General features: G+C 36.0%; 3 protein-coding genes and 1 long non-coding RNA gene across 5 annotated transcripts in view; 3 read left to right on the top strand and 1 right to left on the bottom strand.

Annotated features, from left to right (window-relative positions):
- Positions 1-1,502: 1,502 nt before the first annotated feature.
- On the top strand, positions 1,503-2,328 carry LOC127494839 (uncharacterized). The gene is made up of 2 exons (XR_007924988.1): positions 1,503-1,937; positions 2,238-2,328. It is a non-coding gene; the product is annotated as an uncharacterized LOC127494839 (long non-coding RNA).
- On the bottom strand, positions 2,324-6,960 carry nitr13 (novel immune-type receptor 13). Of its 2 annotated transcripts, XM_051861008.1 has the most exons (6): positions 6,883-6,960; positions 6,119-6,466; positions 5,497-5,829; positions 5,089-5,205; positions 4,812-4,855; positions 2,324-2,917 (listed from the first exon to the last, which is right to left on the bottom strand). In XM_051861008.1, exons 1-6 carry the CDS (start codon positions 6,923-6,925, stop codon positions 2,771-2,773), a joined length of 1,032 nt encoding a protein of 343 aa, XP_051716968.1. In that variant the 5' UTR covers positions 6,926-6,960; the 3' UTR covers positions 2,324-2,770. The 2 variants fall into 2 exon arrangements, with proteins under 2 accessions (XP_051716968.1, XP_051716969.1); XM_051861009.1 differs by lacking the exon at positions 4,812-4,855 and having other exon boundaries at positions 2,775-2,917.
- Positions 6,961-12,015: 5,055 nt separating this feature from the next.
- nitr14b (novel immune-type receptor 14b) lies at positions 12,016-14,185 on the top strand. Its single transcript, XM_051860726.1, is given in 6 exon segments — positions 12,016-12,334; positions 12,520-12,864; positions 13,028-13,175; positions 13,177-13,355; positions 13,450-13,499; positions 14,019-14,185. Coding segments are annotated over 6 exon segments (885 nt in total). The 5' UTR covers positions 12,016-12,294; the 3' UTR covers positions 14,142-14,185.
- Positions 14,186-19,327: 5,142 nt separating this feature from the next.
- Positions 19,328-19,850, top strand: part of itga6l (integrin, alpha 6, like) — a 13,513-nt gene continuing 12,990 nt past the window's right edge. The window contains exon 1 of the mRNA XM_051860722.1: positions 19,328-19,773. Within this exon, the coding sequence (XP_051716682.1) occupies positions 19,601-19,773 (173 nt within the window). The 5' untranslated portion in view covers positions 19,328-19,600. The remainder of the gene's footprint in view (positions 19,774-19,850) is intronic.

Here is a 19,850-nt window from a genome sequence, read left to right as displayed (position 1 = left end):
TAGTGTTAGCATATGCATTACCAGCAGGCCGTAATAACCAGTTAAGACAAAGAGCCTCTCTAGTTTTACTTTTTATTTTCGCTTTTTATTTATGGACATCCTGCAGTATGTGCAGATAAGTTCCAGAAAGAAAGAACAGTATACAATTTTTTTTTCAGACCATTCCTAAACATATCATGGCCTATTTTTTTTTTTTTTTTTTTTTTTTTTTTTAATCTTAAAAAATCTTAAAATGTGGTAGTATTTCAGCACTTGTTTCTTCATACATTAACTTCATATAAGCAGTTCAAGGTTGAATAAAGAAAAACTCATTTTTCTTTACATGTAGTAATAATAATAATAATATTTTTAGGTTTAGAATCTTCAGATGCTTAGACGAATGTATAATGGAAACTTGTGGTTTCACTTTAACACCTCTGTCACAGTGACCAATATCTGACAAAGATCTCTCACAGGAATAACAATAGCCCACAGCAGAAAATGTATGCGTCATATGTCTCAAATGTTTCATTATATGAAACATTGTCACCCTACAAATGATGTTTGTCCAGATTATCCAGGCGGTTGTGGTGTTTTATCTTAATATGTGTAAGTTTACTATATAAACTATTTCTGTTGTACAGCAGCAGTAGACTTTGAAACCTGAAAAAAATTGCATTATGAACTTTAACTCTGTGGCTTCATTTTTAAAGGTACTGAATGCGTACTAATGCTTGTAAACCTTGTGTGAATGTTTTTTAAAGGCAAGTATATTTGTTTGTTTTAGATTTTACTCACTGCACGGTTCTCCATCAGCCTGACTCTGTTATCACAGTTGAACCTGGTGCCAATGTGACTCTGCAATGCTTTTTCACAGAAAACTACACCATCTATGACATGTTTTGGTACAAGCAAATCAAGGGCCAGCGGCCATGTGCTGTCGTTATGGCGAGAGCCGTTGCTGATCCCATTTTTTATGAAGGGTATACAGACACACGCTTCAATATCAGCAGATCAAAGAAAAGACTTTCTCTTAGTATCGTTAACATTAGTCATTGGGACGAGGGGGTCTATTACTGTGGAGTGGAGATTTTCTTTGATATTGAGTTTGGAAATGGAGTATATTTGGCATTAAATGTTTCATCCTTTAACTCTACAGGTGAGTTCTTGAGCTGAAATTAAATTATTTCTAACATTTAAACATGAACAATTGTGTTTGTAGTAGTGTTTGTACTACTGAACTTGTCAATCGATTAGAATGAAAAACAAAATCTATATTTACATTGCTTAAGTTCTTCAGTGTGCATGTAAGAGGGATTTTTTTAGTCATAAAATTAATAATAATCATAATTGCACTGTTCTGTTTATTTTTCAGCTTTAAATCCAACAGAGATTTGGATCGCAGTTGTTATCTTTCAGTGTAACATTATTGGAATATGTGCTGTGTGGATCTTATGTCTCTGCATCAGGATTAGACAAGAAAAGGGTCTGTGTTGCAATATTTTGTATTATCCATTACACATGTGACATCTTTTCAATACTCTTCTGTTCTCTTATAACCTCAAATATTACAACTGTAAATAGACCATATTTTGATGTATGAACAGCAAAAATAAAAAAATAAAAAAGTAAAAAGCAAGTAAAAGAGTTATGCATATTAGACATTGTTTGGCACTCAGAAAGAGTAATGTCATTTGCTTAAGCATGATGCTTAAAACTATAAGTAATGCTTTCAAGTAATGACCTTTCAAAAGAGGAGTAATCATAAAACCTGAAAGGTAAGTGATTTAACTAACTGTTTATTTATAATAGGTAAAAAAGGCAGTCCTTAATCTCTGTTAAAAAAAAAAATTTATTTATATCTTTATCTATTTATAGCGTTATCTCCAGTTCCTTCCATTCCCAGCCGGCCTCATAGCAACCACATGTCCATCCATATTAAAATTCCTGATGCAAAGGTAAAGTAATTTTTTTGTTCTTATCAAATCCCTGTTTGTTAATTCTAAAGACTTTTTCAAAATACAAAATTTTCTAGTTGCTAGAAACAAATGTTTCAGATAAGCTTGTCATTTACATTACAAAAACTGCTGCTTACATGCTTACATGCTTACTGCTTACGTATTTTTTAATTCACTGTAAAATCATTTAAAATCACACCAGACTGAGAGCTTTCATTTTAACATATTTGAAAATGTGGCCAATAAAACAATCATTCCTAACTTGCACTTTTTTTTTTTTTTTTTTTTTTTTTTAAACAGAGTCATTCATCCGGTTTTTGATGCTAAGCAAGATCAAAGCCTGAGGGGACAGTGATGCCCAAAGAAGGACAATCATTCTTAAATGAAATATCCTGGTTAAAAAAAAGAAAAAAAAGAAAAAAAGAGAGCGAAAGAGAGAAAAAATCAGCCATATTTTTTAATATTACATTTTCACTTTAATCACTGTATAAGTACTGTATATGCTTTGACATTTTTTAACATTGCTTGTTCAGTAAAATCTACAAATATAGAATCAACTTGTCAACTTTGTAATAATAGTAATAATAATAATAGTAATATTCATAATAGTTATAATATGTTCCATTTAAAAGGACTGCAATATGGATTTTTTTTGGGGTGGGGGAATAAAAAATATGAAGTTTTAATGATCACAATTGTGTGAATTTAAATATGTTGTGTGTACAAAACTTTACAAAATTAGGTGCAGTAATGGAACTTTCAAAAATCTAGTTAATTAATGAATTATGATAAAAGCAAGTGTATCACAAGTTAAATTTGCTGTCTAAAAGATTTTACATATTTTTGTACTCAAGTATACTATGGTCAGTGATTTGGTTGTACACACTGTCTTGAGGTGTTTCCCCCTTCCTTTGCACTCTTCTGTTTTTTCCCTCCTTAAAATGCAATGCAGCATAACTCAGTTCCACTGCATCATGGTCCTACGAGAGTCACACATGGCAGAAAGAAAGACACAGTTAAAAGAAAATATACATTTATTCATTTTGCAGATGCTTTTATAAAGAATATAATATAAGATATAAATATAAGTAAATTAAACCTCTTAAATAATTTGTAAATGTATTCTGGCTTCAAAATAGTCAAGTTATATATTTTGAAGCCAGAATATATATATATTTAATTATTTTATTAGGGCTGTCAGCCGATTACATTTTTTTTTATCTAATTAATTACAGGATGTGCTGATTAATTAATCTAATTAATTGCACATTAAATTTGGCTGAGAAACTGCCCCCAAAATTTAATTAATAAATAAAAGTCATTATTGTGTTAAATGAGAAAAGCATTAAATAGACTTTGCAAAAATTAGCTTTATAATGAAATGTTTGATTTAACAGAATTTATTACACATAAACTTTTAGGCTACAAACGGCATGATTTCTTTTGCTGCAAAAAAATTGCAGAGAGCTGCATCTGAATTTGTATTTAGATACATTTACAGACCAAAACAGTTTGGTTACCAACATTGTTTGAAATATCTTCTTTTATGTTCGCAATAGAAAGAAAGTCATACAGGTTTGAAACTACATGAGGGTGAGTACATGTAAATAAACAGAATTTTCATTTTTGGGCAAACTATCCCCAAAATATGAAAAAAAAAAAAAAAAAAAATTTAATGAAGTGATACTACTCTAATAAGAAAACTGCCAGTAGGTGGCAGTAAATGTCTAAATGAAGTCATTAGACTTGTTCGAGATGCTTCGGCACTGCGCAAACCGATCGGCGTATGCCATCAAAGTACCACAAGAGCAATTCAAAGGAGTCGTTTGCTCTCCAATCGCTCTCGCAGTACTTTGATATCATACGCCGATCGGTCTGCGCAGCGCCGTCGCTGATGCAACTCGAATAAGCCTACTGATTCATTGATTGATTGAATCAATTCGTTCAAACGGCTGATTCATTCTGGTAGGGAATAAATGGCTCTCTTTTTTATGAATGGGCCACTGAATAGGTTCACCTGATTGGTTCGCTCAAAACGCGGATTTATTCAGAAACCAAGCACCAGTTTGCTCAGAGACGCACAACAGTTCTGCTCTAGTTTTACAGGTAATATTCAAACGCTGGCAAAATTGAGCAAAAACAGACAATATTGTGTCTAAAATATATCACAATATTAACTTATTTATTGAACTGTTGTACAAAATCAATATTACATTTGCGCTCGTACTATTCAGAACAAAACAGCACTCGCGTGATATTGTGCTCGTTACTTGTGTGATATTGCTTTGGCATATCATATGATAAAAATATGAGACAAAACTCAGGTTTTTGGCATTTTTGCCATGCTATCTTGAATTATAGGGGCATTCCAACTGCATTCTATAGGCTACATCACAAAATTACCTAATTAACACATTAAATCACTTTAAATGTGTGTGTATGTAACATTTTTTATCTTAAGTGTACAATTTGTACAAAATTAATTAGAAAAATCAAATTAAATAATTGCATAAATTATCTGTAACACTTTACAATAAGGTTCCATTTGTTAACATTAGTTAACTATATTAGCCTAGTTAACATGAACTAACTATAAAAATACTTCTAAATCATTTATTAATCTTAATAATAACCTCAACATTTACTAATACATTCAAATCAAAGCTGTATCTGTTAATGGACCATAACAATAAACTAACAATAAACATTTGTCCTTTAACAAATAAATAGGCCTACTGTAACAAATGTATTGCTCATTTTTCAATGTCAGGTAATGCATTAACCAACATTAACTAATGGAACCTTATTGTAAAGTGTAACTAAATTTAATTATTAAATACATGAAACAAATCAAAAATAATTTATGATGCACACCTGACTGGTGGGGTGTTCGTTTTCAGTGTCTTTTAGCTCTTTTTCTGGTTGAAAGACAAAAAAAAATAATACTTTTATAAATAATTATATAATATAAGCCTATGGTATAAAAAAGTTTTATCAGGAAACTAAAAAAAAAAAAAAAAAATGCACCATGTGGTAATACATTAATGAAGATTATAATAGGTCATATCAGGGAAAAACACTTCCTACAAGTATATTTTACTAGTCATTTTAATATACATTTTTAAGAGACAAATTAAATCAAAATGCTCACCTTTGTTGCAGTAATATCTTTCTTTTTTATGACTTAAAATAGCTTGTACAGTGATCACAACCACACAAACACCCAATAACACACCCAAGATAATCACCAGAGGATCCACTGGATTTACTGTAGGACAGTAAGACAAAACATATTGTGTAGTATATGATGTGGGGATGTACATTAATCATTTATATTAGATATTTAAAAAAAAAAAAAAAATATTATGCATTTAAATATAACCTTTGCTTTTTTGTATACACAGACATTCCCCATATTTTGTGAATTAGCATACGGAAATGCTCTTTTGTCTGTTTTATGTACATGCTGAAATAACTCAACCATTTATGATGAAAAAACAATTTTTTTGTTCCCTACAAAATCTTAAAATGCCTGAGAAGAAAATAATTAGGCTCTTACCCATATTTATGTTTGTCCCATTCCCAAACAGAATTTTTCCACAAGTGACCACAGCACAGTAATAAGTGCCAGCGTCCATTTGGCTGACTATGTTCTTGGACAGACTGAACGTGCAGTTCCGTGCAGAATCAGTCTCACAATAATTACTCTGATTATGAGTGTAGAGGATTTCTGATTTTCCTGATTCAGATCTGAACCAGAACATTCTGATATCTGCTGTGTTGTATTCAGACAGCACAGAGCACAGCAGTGTCACTGTGTCTCCAGACTGGACCGGCTCTGATACGGGATGCTGAAGAACCGACACAGATTTATATTGGTTGTTTTGTGACCCTAAACAGACATGGAGACATTTTATGCAGAGGACTATATCAGAAATATACAAAGTCACATGTTAAAACAAAGGTCCTATTTTTCTAATGATTATAGAATATAAAATAATTTAGAATATAATGTTGCAAATAATCATATATAACAAATTCTGACTCTCATAAAATTTCACAGTTTCCAAATGTACAGTATTTGTTTGTAAGATATAAATTTGTAAGAAATACCATTTTAAAAGTTGACTACATCACATTTGAATCTTCAATCAATTTACTACTCAAGGATAAAAACAAACCTTTTAAAGCTAAATATGTGCCTCCAGCAAAATAAGTTTCATACTTTCTCCAGCCACAGTAATACATTCCTTCATCAGATGAAGTGACATTTGAAATCGTTAAATGACATTTTCTTGAGTCTGTCTCAATGCTAAAATGTGAGGATTCAAAATTGTTAAAAAACATAGGATATTTGGCTAATTTCTGCACCATTGCAACTGCTTGTGGTTGGTGTCCAGCAGTTTGCTTGTACCAAGTAATTGGATCACTGTGATCTATCAGAGAAAAGCAACGCAGAGTGACCTTGTCCCCAACAGAGGCCATCATCACTGGATCTGGTTGAGAAACCACCTCAGAATGTGTTGAGTCTATAGGGGGGAAAAGAGTAAATAAGAAAATAATGTTATTTATAATCTATGAGAAAGTTTTACACAAAAAACATAATTCAGAAAACCATGTTATAGCATAGTGAATACTTTAAAACATGTATTCCATCTTAAATTTAAATTAAAAGTATTTTTAAGTTTATTAAGCCCCAAAAGACTTAAACATAAACTATGGAATTAATTTTTTAATAATTGCTTAACATTGTATTTTTTCAAAAGGCAAATAAATACTCATAAACAGTGGGAAAAAAAAAGTTTAAGGTAAATAGAAAAATTCTCTGCAGGGATAAAATAGCATTTAAGTAATTTTCTGAAAATTGGAGGCGACTTAATATTGTAGATTAAAGAAAATCATTCACAATCAAGAAATTCATTTAGCTACAGCATTACACACTTACACATCTCACTTAGAAGCATGACAGATATCCAAATAATCATCATCTTCTCCGCAGTCTTTGAGTGATTGGCTTGCCTTGATAAACTGTGCTGCAAGATTATACCGTACACGTCTGTGTTTTCTTTTTGTGACATCACTGTAACTTCCTGTAACCTTTTCTTGCAACATTTTAGTAGACCACAACAACTGTACAGCATAATTTAATGGTAAAATAGTGGATAACTGTTCAATTAAGAGAAACATTTTTGTGAAAAATTGTCAGTCAACTACCAATTGTGAAAGTCAACTACCAGAAATCACTTATTTTATGAGAACTGCAAATGTTTATTAAATTAAAAATAATTTAAGGTATCGTTACAATGTATTTATACATTTAATACTGAGTAATATTAATTAACTACATACTGTAAAATAAAGTGTTACCAAAAAAAAAAAAATTCAAGATGTAATGTTTGAAGATCACATGCAGTCACATTTAGCCTGCTTCTTTCCTTTATATTCTTTTATTTGATGTAAACATGTATGGACAAGTGACGAAAGTTTGCAGTTTCCTGCAAAATCTGTCCCAACATCTAAATATAAATAATTATTTTAGGCTTACCATGTTGATTTAGAGTAAATCAGAAACACAGGTTGGAAGGGTTTATGATGTACTTGCTCATTATTTAAATTTTGTTAATTCTGAATGAAAAAAGTTACTTAGTGTAGTACCTGTAGGCCTAAATGTCTTTTGACGGCAGTATATTTCTCAAACATCATGTCAATGTAAACCTTACGCCATTTAAGGGATTAAGATAAAGTTGTTTATGACTTGAGTTTATGTCTTGAGTTTCTGCCAAAGAACACTGCTTGTTGTGACATCATATGCATAAGCGACCGAGAGCGCTTGTGTGTAGGAAAATGCTGGAGAGCAAATTACATTTCATAGTGAACTCAGAAAAGTTTGGTGCCAACTCATTTCCCATCACTTCTTTATTGTGAATTGGAATATGCAAAGGAATGTGGGTGATTAAAGGACATGAAGTATACACTTGATACATCCTTCAGAATTAGCTGAATGAAGGACACAAAACGAAGGCAGCCTTCCAAGGATCCTTCAAATTGAGACAGCCTTCAGCGGCACTTTATGACATGGCAGCCGAGATATGAATTGTCTGAGAGCTCCTACTTGTACCATGTGACTGCTGTACCACCTGACCGCTACAGATTCATTTAGGCGTTGATAGTGGTGCCATAGAAACGCATAATAGACATGAACAGCTCCGAATATAAGGTCACCTATGATGCATAACACACATATTGGAGTCTTTACTAACAAGCTGATGAGTTGAATCAGGTGTGTTTGATTAGGGAAACATTTAAAATGTGCAGTGCTAGGGCCAGGGTGTACTCAGGGTTGAGGACTACTGGGCTAATGGAAAGGTGTTAAAAAAAAAAAAAAAAAAAAAGTTCCTACTGATGACAACACATGCGATTATGTATACAAGGTTTAAAATGTCACTAACACAGAGTGCATATAGGCAATGTGAATGTCACTAACACAGAGTGCATATAGGCAATGTGAATGTCACTTAGTGTAATAAACAGATTTTGTGCAAAAATGGTATTCTGGTGGTTTGCATGTGTACAGATCAGTATATTTCTCTCTGTTTCTGGTCAAAAAAAGCCAGCATGTAACAGGTAACACACTCAGACACAGCTTTACTATGGAAATAAATTCTCACTTTGCCCATTTCCAATATAATTTAAGGAACATGGATTATGATGCAACTGTGTGATACTTTAATTGCATGTCACCTAGATCGTCTTGGTTACTAATGTAACCCCCAGTGTAAACAAGACAAGACAATGGACATTGGCGAGTGAGATTTGCATCACAAACCACTCCTCGCAAAGCGGATATACAAGGAAACGTGCAGCATTTAAGTTTTGCACTGAGGAGCCGAGACGGTGTGATACAGAGATTGTGGCAACAGGGTGTAACATCTATGTTCCCTCTTTCAGGGATGGGGGTTACATTATTAACCAAGACGTTCCCTATCAGTCAGTCACATTCGACGTTGCATCAGAACTGAACTGATGAATTGGGATCCCTACCAAAATGCCAGGATTGCTGTCCCTTCCAGAGCCCCACATAAGCTGCCTGACCCCCCGCAACTGCCACAGCGGAAGAAAAGACAGGGCTTTACATGGAGAAAGACGATCACTGTTGCTCCTTCTTACCCACACAGTGAGACTATTTGGACAACACTGGGAAAGCGTGCCTATTCTAAACAGAAAAGGACGCTACGGAGACCACATCCTGCTCGCAGGGAAGTAACGTGAAGTTACACGTATGGACTGGCCATTAGGGCAGTGCTACATATGGAAGGTCTTTGTGGTATATCCAACCTAGCTAGGTTGGAGTCAATACTGCGTAGAGACGCCTCTGCTGTGTCCGACTGCCGAGGGTGCTGGAGGAACTCCATCCAGGGCTTGCCAGGGGGGGAACTCACCTGGGGAGCAAGATAGGCACTCGAATCCCATCCTTAGAGGGTAATGGCGCCGCAAGACATCGAGCAAGTCCCCTCATGCACTAGCTACTTGTAGCCAGTACACGGGAGGACACAGGCTCTACAAGGAGGTTGTAAAATGTGTTAGGTGTCACCCAGCCTGCAGCTCTACAACTGTCTGCGCCAAGGCCCAGGAGGAAGCAACACTCCGAGTGGAGTGAGCTCTCACCTCAAGAGGGCACAGCTTGTCCTGAGCCTGATACGCCAAGACAATGGCATCCACTATCCAGTGGTCCAACTTCTGCTTGGAGACAGCCTTTCCCTTCTGCTGTCCTCCATAACAGATAAAGAGCTGGTCTGAGGTCCTAAAGCTCTGTGTACGGTCCACGTACAAGCGCAAAGCATGAATGGGACAGAACAGAGTAATGGCTGGGTCTGCCTCCTCCAGGGGCAGTGCTTGTAGGTTCACCACCTGGTTCCTGAAAGGAGTAGTGGGAACCTTGGGCACATATCCAGGCCGGGGTGTCAGGATCATGTGAGAGTTAGCCGGTTCGAATTCTAGGCATGATTCGTCGACCGAAAATGTTTGCAGGTCCCCTACCCTCTTAACGGAAGCAAGTGCAGTCAGGAGCGCTGTCTTAAGAGACAGGATCCTAAGCTCCACTGATTGTAGCAGCTCGAACGGTGCTTTCTGTAAGGCTGATAAGACCAAAGAGAGGTCCCAAGAGGGTACAGGTGAGGACAGGGAGTGGGAACCGAGTGCGCAGTGCAACACTTACCTGGCTCCACAGTTCCTGTGGGAGACTGGCAGGCGGTGCATGAGAAGGAACAACATTCTCAAACTGCATGCCACTGCCTGTTGGCAATAGAAGAGGGGGACAAGAGTGGCAAGGCATAATTGGCAAGGAATTTGCTCTTTTAATGAGAATTTGGGTACTGCTGGCCATAAAGCCAGCAGCGGAAAAGAAATTTGACTAAACAAAAGATTCTCCACCCAGCCCTCCTCCAGGGGAAGCAGTGGTGCATTCACCATCTCATGAAGACCTGCTCCCTCCATCTCTGGGTCGCCCGTCTCAGGCACGCTGCTTCGCCTGATGCTTAGAGAACCTGGCAGGGGCTGGGATGGCTGCGTCGCCTTCCTGCAGCCAACTCCACGCTGTGGCCTAGGTGGATGCTGCTGCTGTGGCCGTGCAGGAGCGGAGGTGGAAGCCGCAAGGGGATGCCCTCGGCAACGAGCAAGCGGGGGAACTGCAGCTGTAGGCTGCCGGGAAATTATGTGTTTAATTGCCTCTGTCTGCTTCTGTGCTGCTGAGAACTGCTCAACTTCTCAACTGTGTCACCGAAGAGGCCGGCCTGGGAGATGGGGGAGTCGAGAAAGCAAACTTTGTCTGTCTCCCTCATGTCAGCCAGGTTCAGCCAGAGATGGTGTTCCTGGACCTCAAGTGTGGACATCGTCTGCCCAAGGGACCGCACAGTGACTTTCGTCACCCGTAGGATGAGGTCCGTCTCTGTGCGCAGCTTGTGCATCAACCCTGGGTCAGAACTACCCTTGTGAGGCTCTTTGAGTGCCTTGGCCTTATATACTTGCAGAAGAGTCATGGCATGCAAGGCGGAGGCAGCCTGTCCAACGACGCTGTAAGCCTTGGCCATAAGCATGGACGAGAACTTACAGGCCTCGGATGGGAGACGCAGATTATCCCTCCAGGCGGCAGCACTTTGCAGGGTACAACTGCATCGCAACTGCACACTCCACCTGGGGGATACCCACATACCCGTTGGCCACCACACCATCAAGGGTATTGAGAGCAGAGGAGGCACTGGAGCGGCTTCGGGCAGAAAAAAGGTGTTTTTGACGACTTTGTGACCTCTTCATGCACCTCTGGGAAGAAAGCGGGACTGGAGCGGGACACTGCTGTTCAGCATGCCAGCCCTCAAAGTAAAATGAAATATTTAAAGGGATAGTTCACCCAAAAATGAAAATTTGATGTTTATCTGCTTACCCCCAGGGCATCCAAGATGTAGGTGACTTTGTTTCTTCAGTAGAACACAAATGATGAATTTTAACCGTTTTAACCGTTGCGGTCTGTCAGTCATATAATGCATTGAAACGGTAACACCATCTATGAGAATAACAAAAACATGCACAAACAAATCCAAATTAAACCCTGCGGCTCGTGACGACACATTGATGTCCTAAGGCACGAAACGATCGGTTTGTGCGAGAAACCGAACAGTATTTATATAATTTTTTACCTCTAATACACCATGTCCAACTGCCTTGCGCATCCGGTTAGTGAGGTCTGAACGCGTTCTGATGACGGAAGTGATGTCTCGCACTCATTGAAGTATAGGCGAGAGACATCACTTCTGTTGTCAGAGCACGTTCAGACCTCACCAACCGGACACAAACCGAGCGTTTCGTGTCTTAGGACATCAATGTGTCATCACGAGCCACAGGGTTTAATTTGGATTTGTCTGTGCATGTTTTTTTTATTCTCATAGATGGTGTTACTGTTTCAATGCATTATATGACTGACAGACCACAACGGTTGGAGTTAAAAATCATCATTTGTGTTCTACTGAAGAAACAAAGTCACCTACATCTTGGATGCCCTGGGGGTAAGCAGATAAACATCAAATTTTCATTTTTGGGTGAACTATCCCTTTAAAGTAACCTATAAAGAAAATGAATGCATAGATTTTGATTTTACTGTCAACTAACATTGTTGGTAAGCCAAAACCGAAAACAGACAAAACAGACCTTTGTTTTATAGGACAAAAGATAACTGGTGAGGTTTTTTTTTCTTTTAGTGTCTCAACCAATGGTAGGAAATGTGGTTAACAGTGTGGTAAATCCAGGAAGTATATAAGGAACTGTTTTAGTAAATGGACTGCAGAAAAATTGTTATAGTAATTTTACAATGATTCCTTGGGCATTTATTACTGTTCTTTGTATAATATGTAAGTCATGTTTAATTTTTAATATATTTAAAACCTCACTTTTAAAATGTTTATTTAAAATTGCTGAGATTTTTTTTTTTTTTTTTTTTCTGATGGATTTACATATATATCAACAATATTTACATTTTATATTGAATATCCAGTAGTGTGGACATTTCATGTCTTAACCTTGTGGACATTATCAGTTTTCTCAGGCACTGCACAACATCATCGTATTCATCAGCCAAATAAAGTCATAGCTGTGGCACTTGGCGACACTGTGACTCTGCAGTGTTATGCCCATGGAGATAGCATATTTTGGTATAAGCAAATAGTTGGACAACAACCTCAAGTCATATCAGCATTTTTGAAATTGTCAGAACCCATATTTTACAACGAATTCAAAAATGATCGATTCTGGGGCAAGAGATTGGGCAGCAACTCTAATCTGACAATTTCAAGCATCACTCAGTCAGATGAAGCAGTGTACTATTGTGGATTAAGATCATTGTATATTGAGTTTGGAAGTGGAACACATCTGATAACTAAAGGTAAAACTTAATTCAGAAACAATGCATTATATTGATTTATTATTGATTTATTCTATTTGTGGTTATCATGTACAACTGCAAAATAAGAAATAGATTTTTATGCATTTCTAAAACAAGTTATAATGAATAATTTATTTTTTAAACCTTTTTTGTTTGATTGTAGGTCGACAAAATTTAGCATCAAATATTTCAACGTCTGATCATCTGAATGACTACATGGAGTGTCAACAAAAATGCTATGAAAACAGTACAAAACAAGTCAAGAATGGTAAACAAATGGCATTGTTTTCATTCTTTTGTGACATAAATTTTTATTATACCAATCTCTTATGTATTAATAATAAACCTAGAAAGATTAACTGCATACATTTCAGAAGAAAAGCTCTATCCAGCAGTGCTTGGGTTGGCATGTGCTTTAGGACTTTGTGGAGTTCTAGTCTTTGCTCTCATGGGTTTCATATTTAGGAGAAGTATGTGTGAACAGTGTCTGAGTAAGTGAACAAAGTCTAGAAGTAGTTTTTGTTCTTTATTTTTGCATTTGTCTTTGAAAATGCTTATGGTTGTTTCTGCATCTTTTTCATACAGTGCAAGGCTCTGGACAGGACAACCAAGTTAGAGGGCAGTCAAATGCTCAGGTAAGAGGATGATTTAGCTATCTGTATTAAAGCAGAGTCTATAGTTTTAATAATGTTTTAAATGATTTAGTTTGCAGCAGTACAAACACTTCTGTTCTGGGGGACTTTAAGTGTTGTCAAACTAGAAAAATACAACTGTATTCAACCCATTAATGTTAGTTTTCTACTTTCATGTTGCTTCTGGGAATTAATAATGTGTTTGAATTTAATAATGGTCATTGGTAATAGTTTGCTTGGTTACACTTTATTTTAATGCGTCCCTATTACCATGTAATTATACATATAAGTACTGAGTAATATTAATTAAGTACATGTACTTACTATAGGGTTAGGATAGGATTAGGTTTGGTTTAGGGTTAGTTGCATGTAATAATGCCTAATTTATGGTTATTACTATAGTAAATACATGTAATGTGTAACGCATTAAAATAAAGTGTTACCATTTGCTTTAATCTTATAAATGTGGTAAATTAGCCTACAACAAGTCAGTTTTAAATATTGGTAACTTTTTCCTTTCAGGATGAGAATGTGTCATATGCAGCCTTGCGATTCAGTCGGAAAAAAAATAAATCTGGAGGAAAGAGAGGACAATGTCAGCAGACTATGATAGTGTACACATCTGATTCTTTAAATGTTCAGTAGGAGAGCTTCTCTGTTCAGTGCTGTATAAGGTGTAAAATGATGAGATAAATAAATACAGTGTATTATTTATCTGTTATTCCATTGTGATTTATTCAACATGAAGTGTATTTTTATTAATAACTTACCTTGGTCCTATCTATTCATTTTCCCTCCACAATATTTTAAAATTCTCAATGGCAAATTTAACTATTTTAACATTTCCCATTTTAAATGCAGTCTTCTGACAATGTGTCTGTTTTTATGTATAGAGGCTAGTCATTACATGGGTTATATCTCAGTAAGTCAATATACACTAGTTAACATTTGAAGTAAATCAAAACCAAAATGCAGTACCCGTTCTTGTCTTAGGACAACTTTGATTAACTTTTTTGATCCACTTCAAATGTTGACTATTGTGTATATATATATATATATATATATACATATATATATACATATATATATACATATATATAATAAATTATAAGCCTTTATAAGTCCTACTATAACTGGTGTGGAGGACTAATCTCAAAATACATTTAAAAGGAAATTTTGAGATGAACTCATGCTTATTGATGATATTCAAGCACAAATACTTTTTATTGTACTCTTCGCACTCAGCAGCTGTTGTAGCAGTGAATGGAATTCTTTCTGCACTATAAAAGCAACACTAGCATGAAGGTGTTGTTGTGCAGCAAAAGTGTGATTGCTGCTCTGATGATTGTGTGGTAACTGTGTGTTCCATTGTAGCTGAAAACTGGAATAAACTGGACTAAACTCTGCAGTGAGCACTGGTTACATTATGTTGCTAAGCGTTCATGCGGGCTTGTCTAGGTCTAGGTGAAGACAATCAGAAGGAAAAAGGGTCAGTCGTTCATCTGGTCCAAATATGGCTACTTAAAAGTAGGTGAATTAGTCGCACATCACTATTATATAAAAAAAGAACACTTACTACAATGGCTTTAATTTAGTATTCTGGAACAGGACAGCATTGCAAACTGTTTTTCAAGTTTTTTACATAGTCAAATATTCCTTTGCAACCACTTTTTTATCATTCTCTTTCTTTTTGCACTTGTAAGATTTTTTTTTTTTTGGTAACACTTTTACAGTGAGTTCCAATTTCGTAATCAGAAATAATATTTAAGTATGTTACATGTTACATACTATTGTAGTTAAGATTTGTTTTATTTATTTGTTTGGAACATTTTCTTCCACAAAATGAGGAATTAAGAATGTTTCCTTCCCATGTAGCCTGTCAAACTGCCCAAACCCCAAACAAATAAATAAATAACACATTTCAATCATTTCCATATGGATACCATTCACTTCCAGTAGAGCTTAGAGCTTTCTTCTTAAGGTTTTTTTTTTTTTTTTTTTTTTGTGCATATACAATACACCTCCTGCATGTGAACAGATAGACTTCATCTGTGATTATGTGAGGGTGGGTTAAAAATCAGTCTTGAATTGGGCTCCACCTCCACCACTGTGCATTGCTGAAACGTCTGGTTTCAAGTATTTCAATGTCTACTTTTTGAATGTATGTTTGCCTGACCTGAGTTTCTCAAGACAGACCATTAGTATTTGTCATTTTTGAGAGAGAAATATAAACATTAATATATAAATGTAATATACAAACCCGATTCCAAAAAAGTTGGGACACTGTACAAATTGTGAATAAAAAAGGAATGCAATAATTTACAAATCTCATAAACTTATATTTTATTCACAATAGAATATAGATAACATATCAAATGTTGAAAGTGAGACATTTTGAAATGTCATGCCAAATATTGGCTCATTTTGGATTTCATGAGAGCTACACATTCCAAAAAAGTTGGGACATGTAGCAGTAAGAGGCTGGAAAAGTTAAATGTACATATAAGGAACAGCTGGAGGACCAATTTGCAACTTATTAGGTCAGTTGGCAACATGATTGGGTAGAAAAAGAGCTTCTCAAAGTGGCAGTGTCTCTCAGAAGTCAAGATGGGCAGAGGATCACCAATTCCCCCAATGCTGCGGCGAAAAATAGTGGAGCAATATCAGAAAGGAGTTTCTCAGAGAAAAATTGCAAAGAGTTTAAAGTTATCATCATCTACAGTGCATAATATCATCCAAAGATTCAGAGAATCTGGAACAATCTCTGTGCGTAAGGGTCAAGGCTGGAAAACCATACAGGATGCCCGTGATCTTCGGGCCCTTAGACGGCACTGCATCACATACAGGAATGCTACTGTAATGGAAATCACAACATGGGCTCAGGAATACTTCCAGAAAACATTGTCGGTGAACACAATCCACCGTGCCATTTGCTGTTGCCTGCTAAAACTCTCTAGGTCAAAAAAGAAGCCATATCTAAACATGATTTTAGGGCTCATTTAAAATGGACTGTGGCAAAGTGGAAAACTGTTCTGTGGTCAGACGAATCAAAATTTGAACTTCTTTTTGGAAAACTGGGACGCCATGTCATCCGGACTAAAGAGGACAAGGACAACCCAAGTTGTTATCAGCGCTCAGTTCAGAAGCCTGCATCTCTGATGGTATGAGGGTTGCATGAGTGCGTGTAGCATGGGCAGCTTACACATCTGGAAAGGCACCATCAATGCTGAAAGGTATATCCAAGTTCTAGAACAACATATGCTCCCATCCAGACGTCATCTCTTTCAGGGAAGACCTTGCATTTTCCAACATGACAATGCTAGACCACATACTGCATCAATTACAACATCATGGCTGCGTAGAAGAAGGATCTGAAATGGTACTGAAATGGCCAGCCTGCAGTTCAGATCTTTCACCCATAGAAAACATTTGGTGCATCATAAAGAGGAAGATGCGACAAAGAAGACCTAAGACAGTTGAGCAACTAGAAGCCTGTATTAGACAAGAATGGGACAACATTCCTATTCCTAAACTTGAGCAACTTGTCTCCTCAGTCCCCAGACGTTTGCAGACTGTTATAAAAAGAAGAGGGGATGCCACACAGTGGTAAACATGGCCTTGTCCCAACTTTTTTGAGATGTGTTGATGCCATGAAATTTGAAATCAACTTATTTTTCCCTTAAAATAAAACATTTTCTCAGTTTAAACATTTGATATGTCATTTATGTTGTATTCTGAATAAAATATTGAAATTTGAAACTTCCACATCATTGCATTCCTTTTTTATTCACAATTTGTACAGTGTCCCAACTTTTTTGGAATCGGGTTTGTATAAACATAACACTAGTGTAAGTAAAAAGTAGTAAATTCCATCCTGTTGTATGAATGTCAATAGTTCTGACTCCAAAGCACACTAATAAGAGAACAGCAAAACAAGATTTTGTGTCTCTTGGGACCATCAAATGTAAATGTCTGCGTTAAAGATATGGAATGCATGCAAGGTTTTAAATTCAACTTGTGTTTGGGGTGCAGTGTTAAGCATCCTTGCATGTGGGAATGATTGTTTTTTATGTGCATGGGCTTCTGTCTGTGCAGGAGTGCATCTGTGCTTATACGTGTGAGAGTGTGTATTGTGCAGATCGTGAGACCTGTTATTTTAAGCGGTTTGACTGTACCACTCCTGTCCTCCTGTCACCCACATCTTCGCTTAAGTTACCCATGACCACTCATCTCTACCGACTTACATCGTCCTCAGTGGGTTTCTTAGTAAACAACTCACTTGCCTGCAACAACTTTCAAAGTTTCCACAGGATGTATAGCTATTTTTGTCACAGTTAAAGTTAGTAGTGCTCAAATGCATGCATGCATTTAAGGAAATACTTTAAAAAGTAATCTTTCAGAAGGACTTTTTTTTATACTTTTATATTAAAATTCATTTTAAATTAACATTACTGTCGCAAAAAAAATACTGCATTTAAAAATACTTGTTTTTATATTGTTCTTTAAATGGAATACCTGTTCTGTGTTGGTTTGTGTGTGAAGCTTGAGGGTTTATTATTATTATTATAGTTAGACTTTATTTTGATATCCCCCTTTAGACATTTTGTTGACTATAAGTAACATTGCACCTACATGTCAACTAACTCTCAGAGTATTAGTTGGTAGGTTTAGGGTTAGTTTACATGTACTTGAATAGATATTTATAGTCAGATGGGAGAGCATTAAAATAAAGTGTTAGCAGATATTAAGCAGAAAGTCTACTAATAGTCTAATGAGAGTTTGTTGACATGCACTGTAGGTGCAACGTTACTTATAATCAACAGAATATGTGAAAGGGAACCATAAAAATAAATTTTAACTATTATTATTTGTCATTTGCATGTCATTGATAATCAGGAAGGCAGCTCGTGAGACCATATAAATTTCAGTGCTAAAACCACAATGATGGTTAAGTTTCCAAACCATGGTGAAGAGACAAGTACTGCTACTCAATAATGTGATCAAAACAATGGCCAAACAACTGTCCCATCATACCGGGACTAGTAGTCACACATGGAAATTGTCAGATAATGTAACTTCTTATCTGTAACTTTTTTTCTAGAATTGGTATGTTGATTTCAAACTGCTATTTCAATATCCCCTTAAATTAGAATGCGTTTTGTGAATTCTGTCAAAACTTAAATTCATGAAAATCATTATAGTTTTGCTATTGCTATTTGCTATTGCTATTGAATACAAACCAATCACATTAACATCTGTTCAGACCAGAATAAACAATAATGATTTTAGATTTTAACCCATTAGATTTAATTTTAAGGGCATTTTTAATACATTTAGAGTTGGTGCAGGCTGTTACATTTTCATGTTAGTGTAAATTAAATGAATACAACTTACAATTGTTTCATTTTCCAGTCATCATGGCAGTTAACATTGTGACAAAATACACCATATACTGTAGTGTTAACAACTCCAGCTATTTGGTCTGGTTGTCACAAAAGTCAACACGTGTTCAGTTCATATTTTAATTCTAACAACGTTGGAACTATTCAACAGATTTTTTTGTAGCCAAAACTATTTTCAACCTGAAAAAAAGACCTCTAGAATCTTCTTCATCACACCGTAAATCTCTAGCGCCATCTTTTGGTGCAATGGACGAAACTAATTTTAATTTGTAATAAGACAAACCGAAACAGCACAATTTCATTTGGCTTCCGGTAAGATATATGAATATTCGAGGTTTCTAAAGGTATATGTTAAAAGGCTTGCTCGTGTAGGCCTACAAAAATCTATTTAATCTATCCCATCTATACATGTTGATCATTGCAAATTACACCGTTGTAACATGTTGATTCTTATCTCGAAATTGACTAACGTTAAACCTGCCAGGAAATTACTGAGGATGAAAGGGCATGTGTTCACGTTTCCTTTGTAGGTAAACATTAACTTTACTGTACAGTTGGTCTTATCCCCACCTTAAGAACATAAATCAGCCAAGTTTTATATAATGCGTCACATTGCCTCACCCTCCAGTCATAGTTTTTTCTTCTGGAGTATACTACAATCTCTGTCTTAGCCCATATCCAGCTCCAGAGAGCTCTATCATCATGCTCTTCAGTCAGTGGGGTCTCCTTGTGACCGTGTGGATGCTTCGGCCATCGCAGTTTTCTGCTTTTAACCTGGACACACAGAACGTGATAAAGAAGCGTGGAGAAGCAGACACTTTGTTTGGGTTTTCTATGGAAATGCACCATCAGCTCAAACCTTCAGAGGAGCGCATGTGAGAAACCTGTTGTTGTTGTTTTTTTTAAGTGAACACGTGATAATTGTTTAAATTACGACTGATGCAATCTGTGT

This window comes from Ctenopharyngodon idella, chromosome 14 (assembly GCF_019924925.1).
Source record: "Ctenopharyngodon idella isolate HZGC_01 chromosome 14, HZGC01, whole genome shotgun sequence".
Lineage (NCBI taxonomy): Eukaryota > Metazoa > Chordata > Actinopteri > Cypriniformes > Xenocyprididae > Ctenopharyngodon > Ctenopharyngodon idella.
Note: the sequence above shows the minus strand (reverse complement) of the source record. Positions and strands in the feature narration are given on the sequence as shown.

Excerpts from the sequence above, each read along its gene's own strand:
- nitr13 (XM_051861008.1), bottom strand. The coding sequence starts at position 6,925 with ATGATGATTATTTGGATATCTGTCATGCTTCTAAGTGAGATGT. Across the intron at positions 5,830-6,118 it reads CACATATTTAGCTTTAAAAG|GGTCACAAAACAACCAATAT; the intron begins GTTTGTTTTTAT and ends ATGTCTGTTTAG. Across the intron at positions 5,206-5,496 it reads TGGGACAAACATAAATATGG|TAAATCCAGTGGATCCTCTG; the intron begins GTAAGAGCCTAA and ends ACTGTCCTACAG.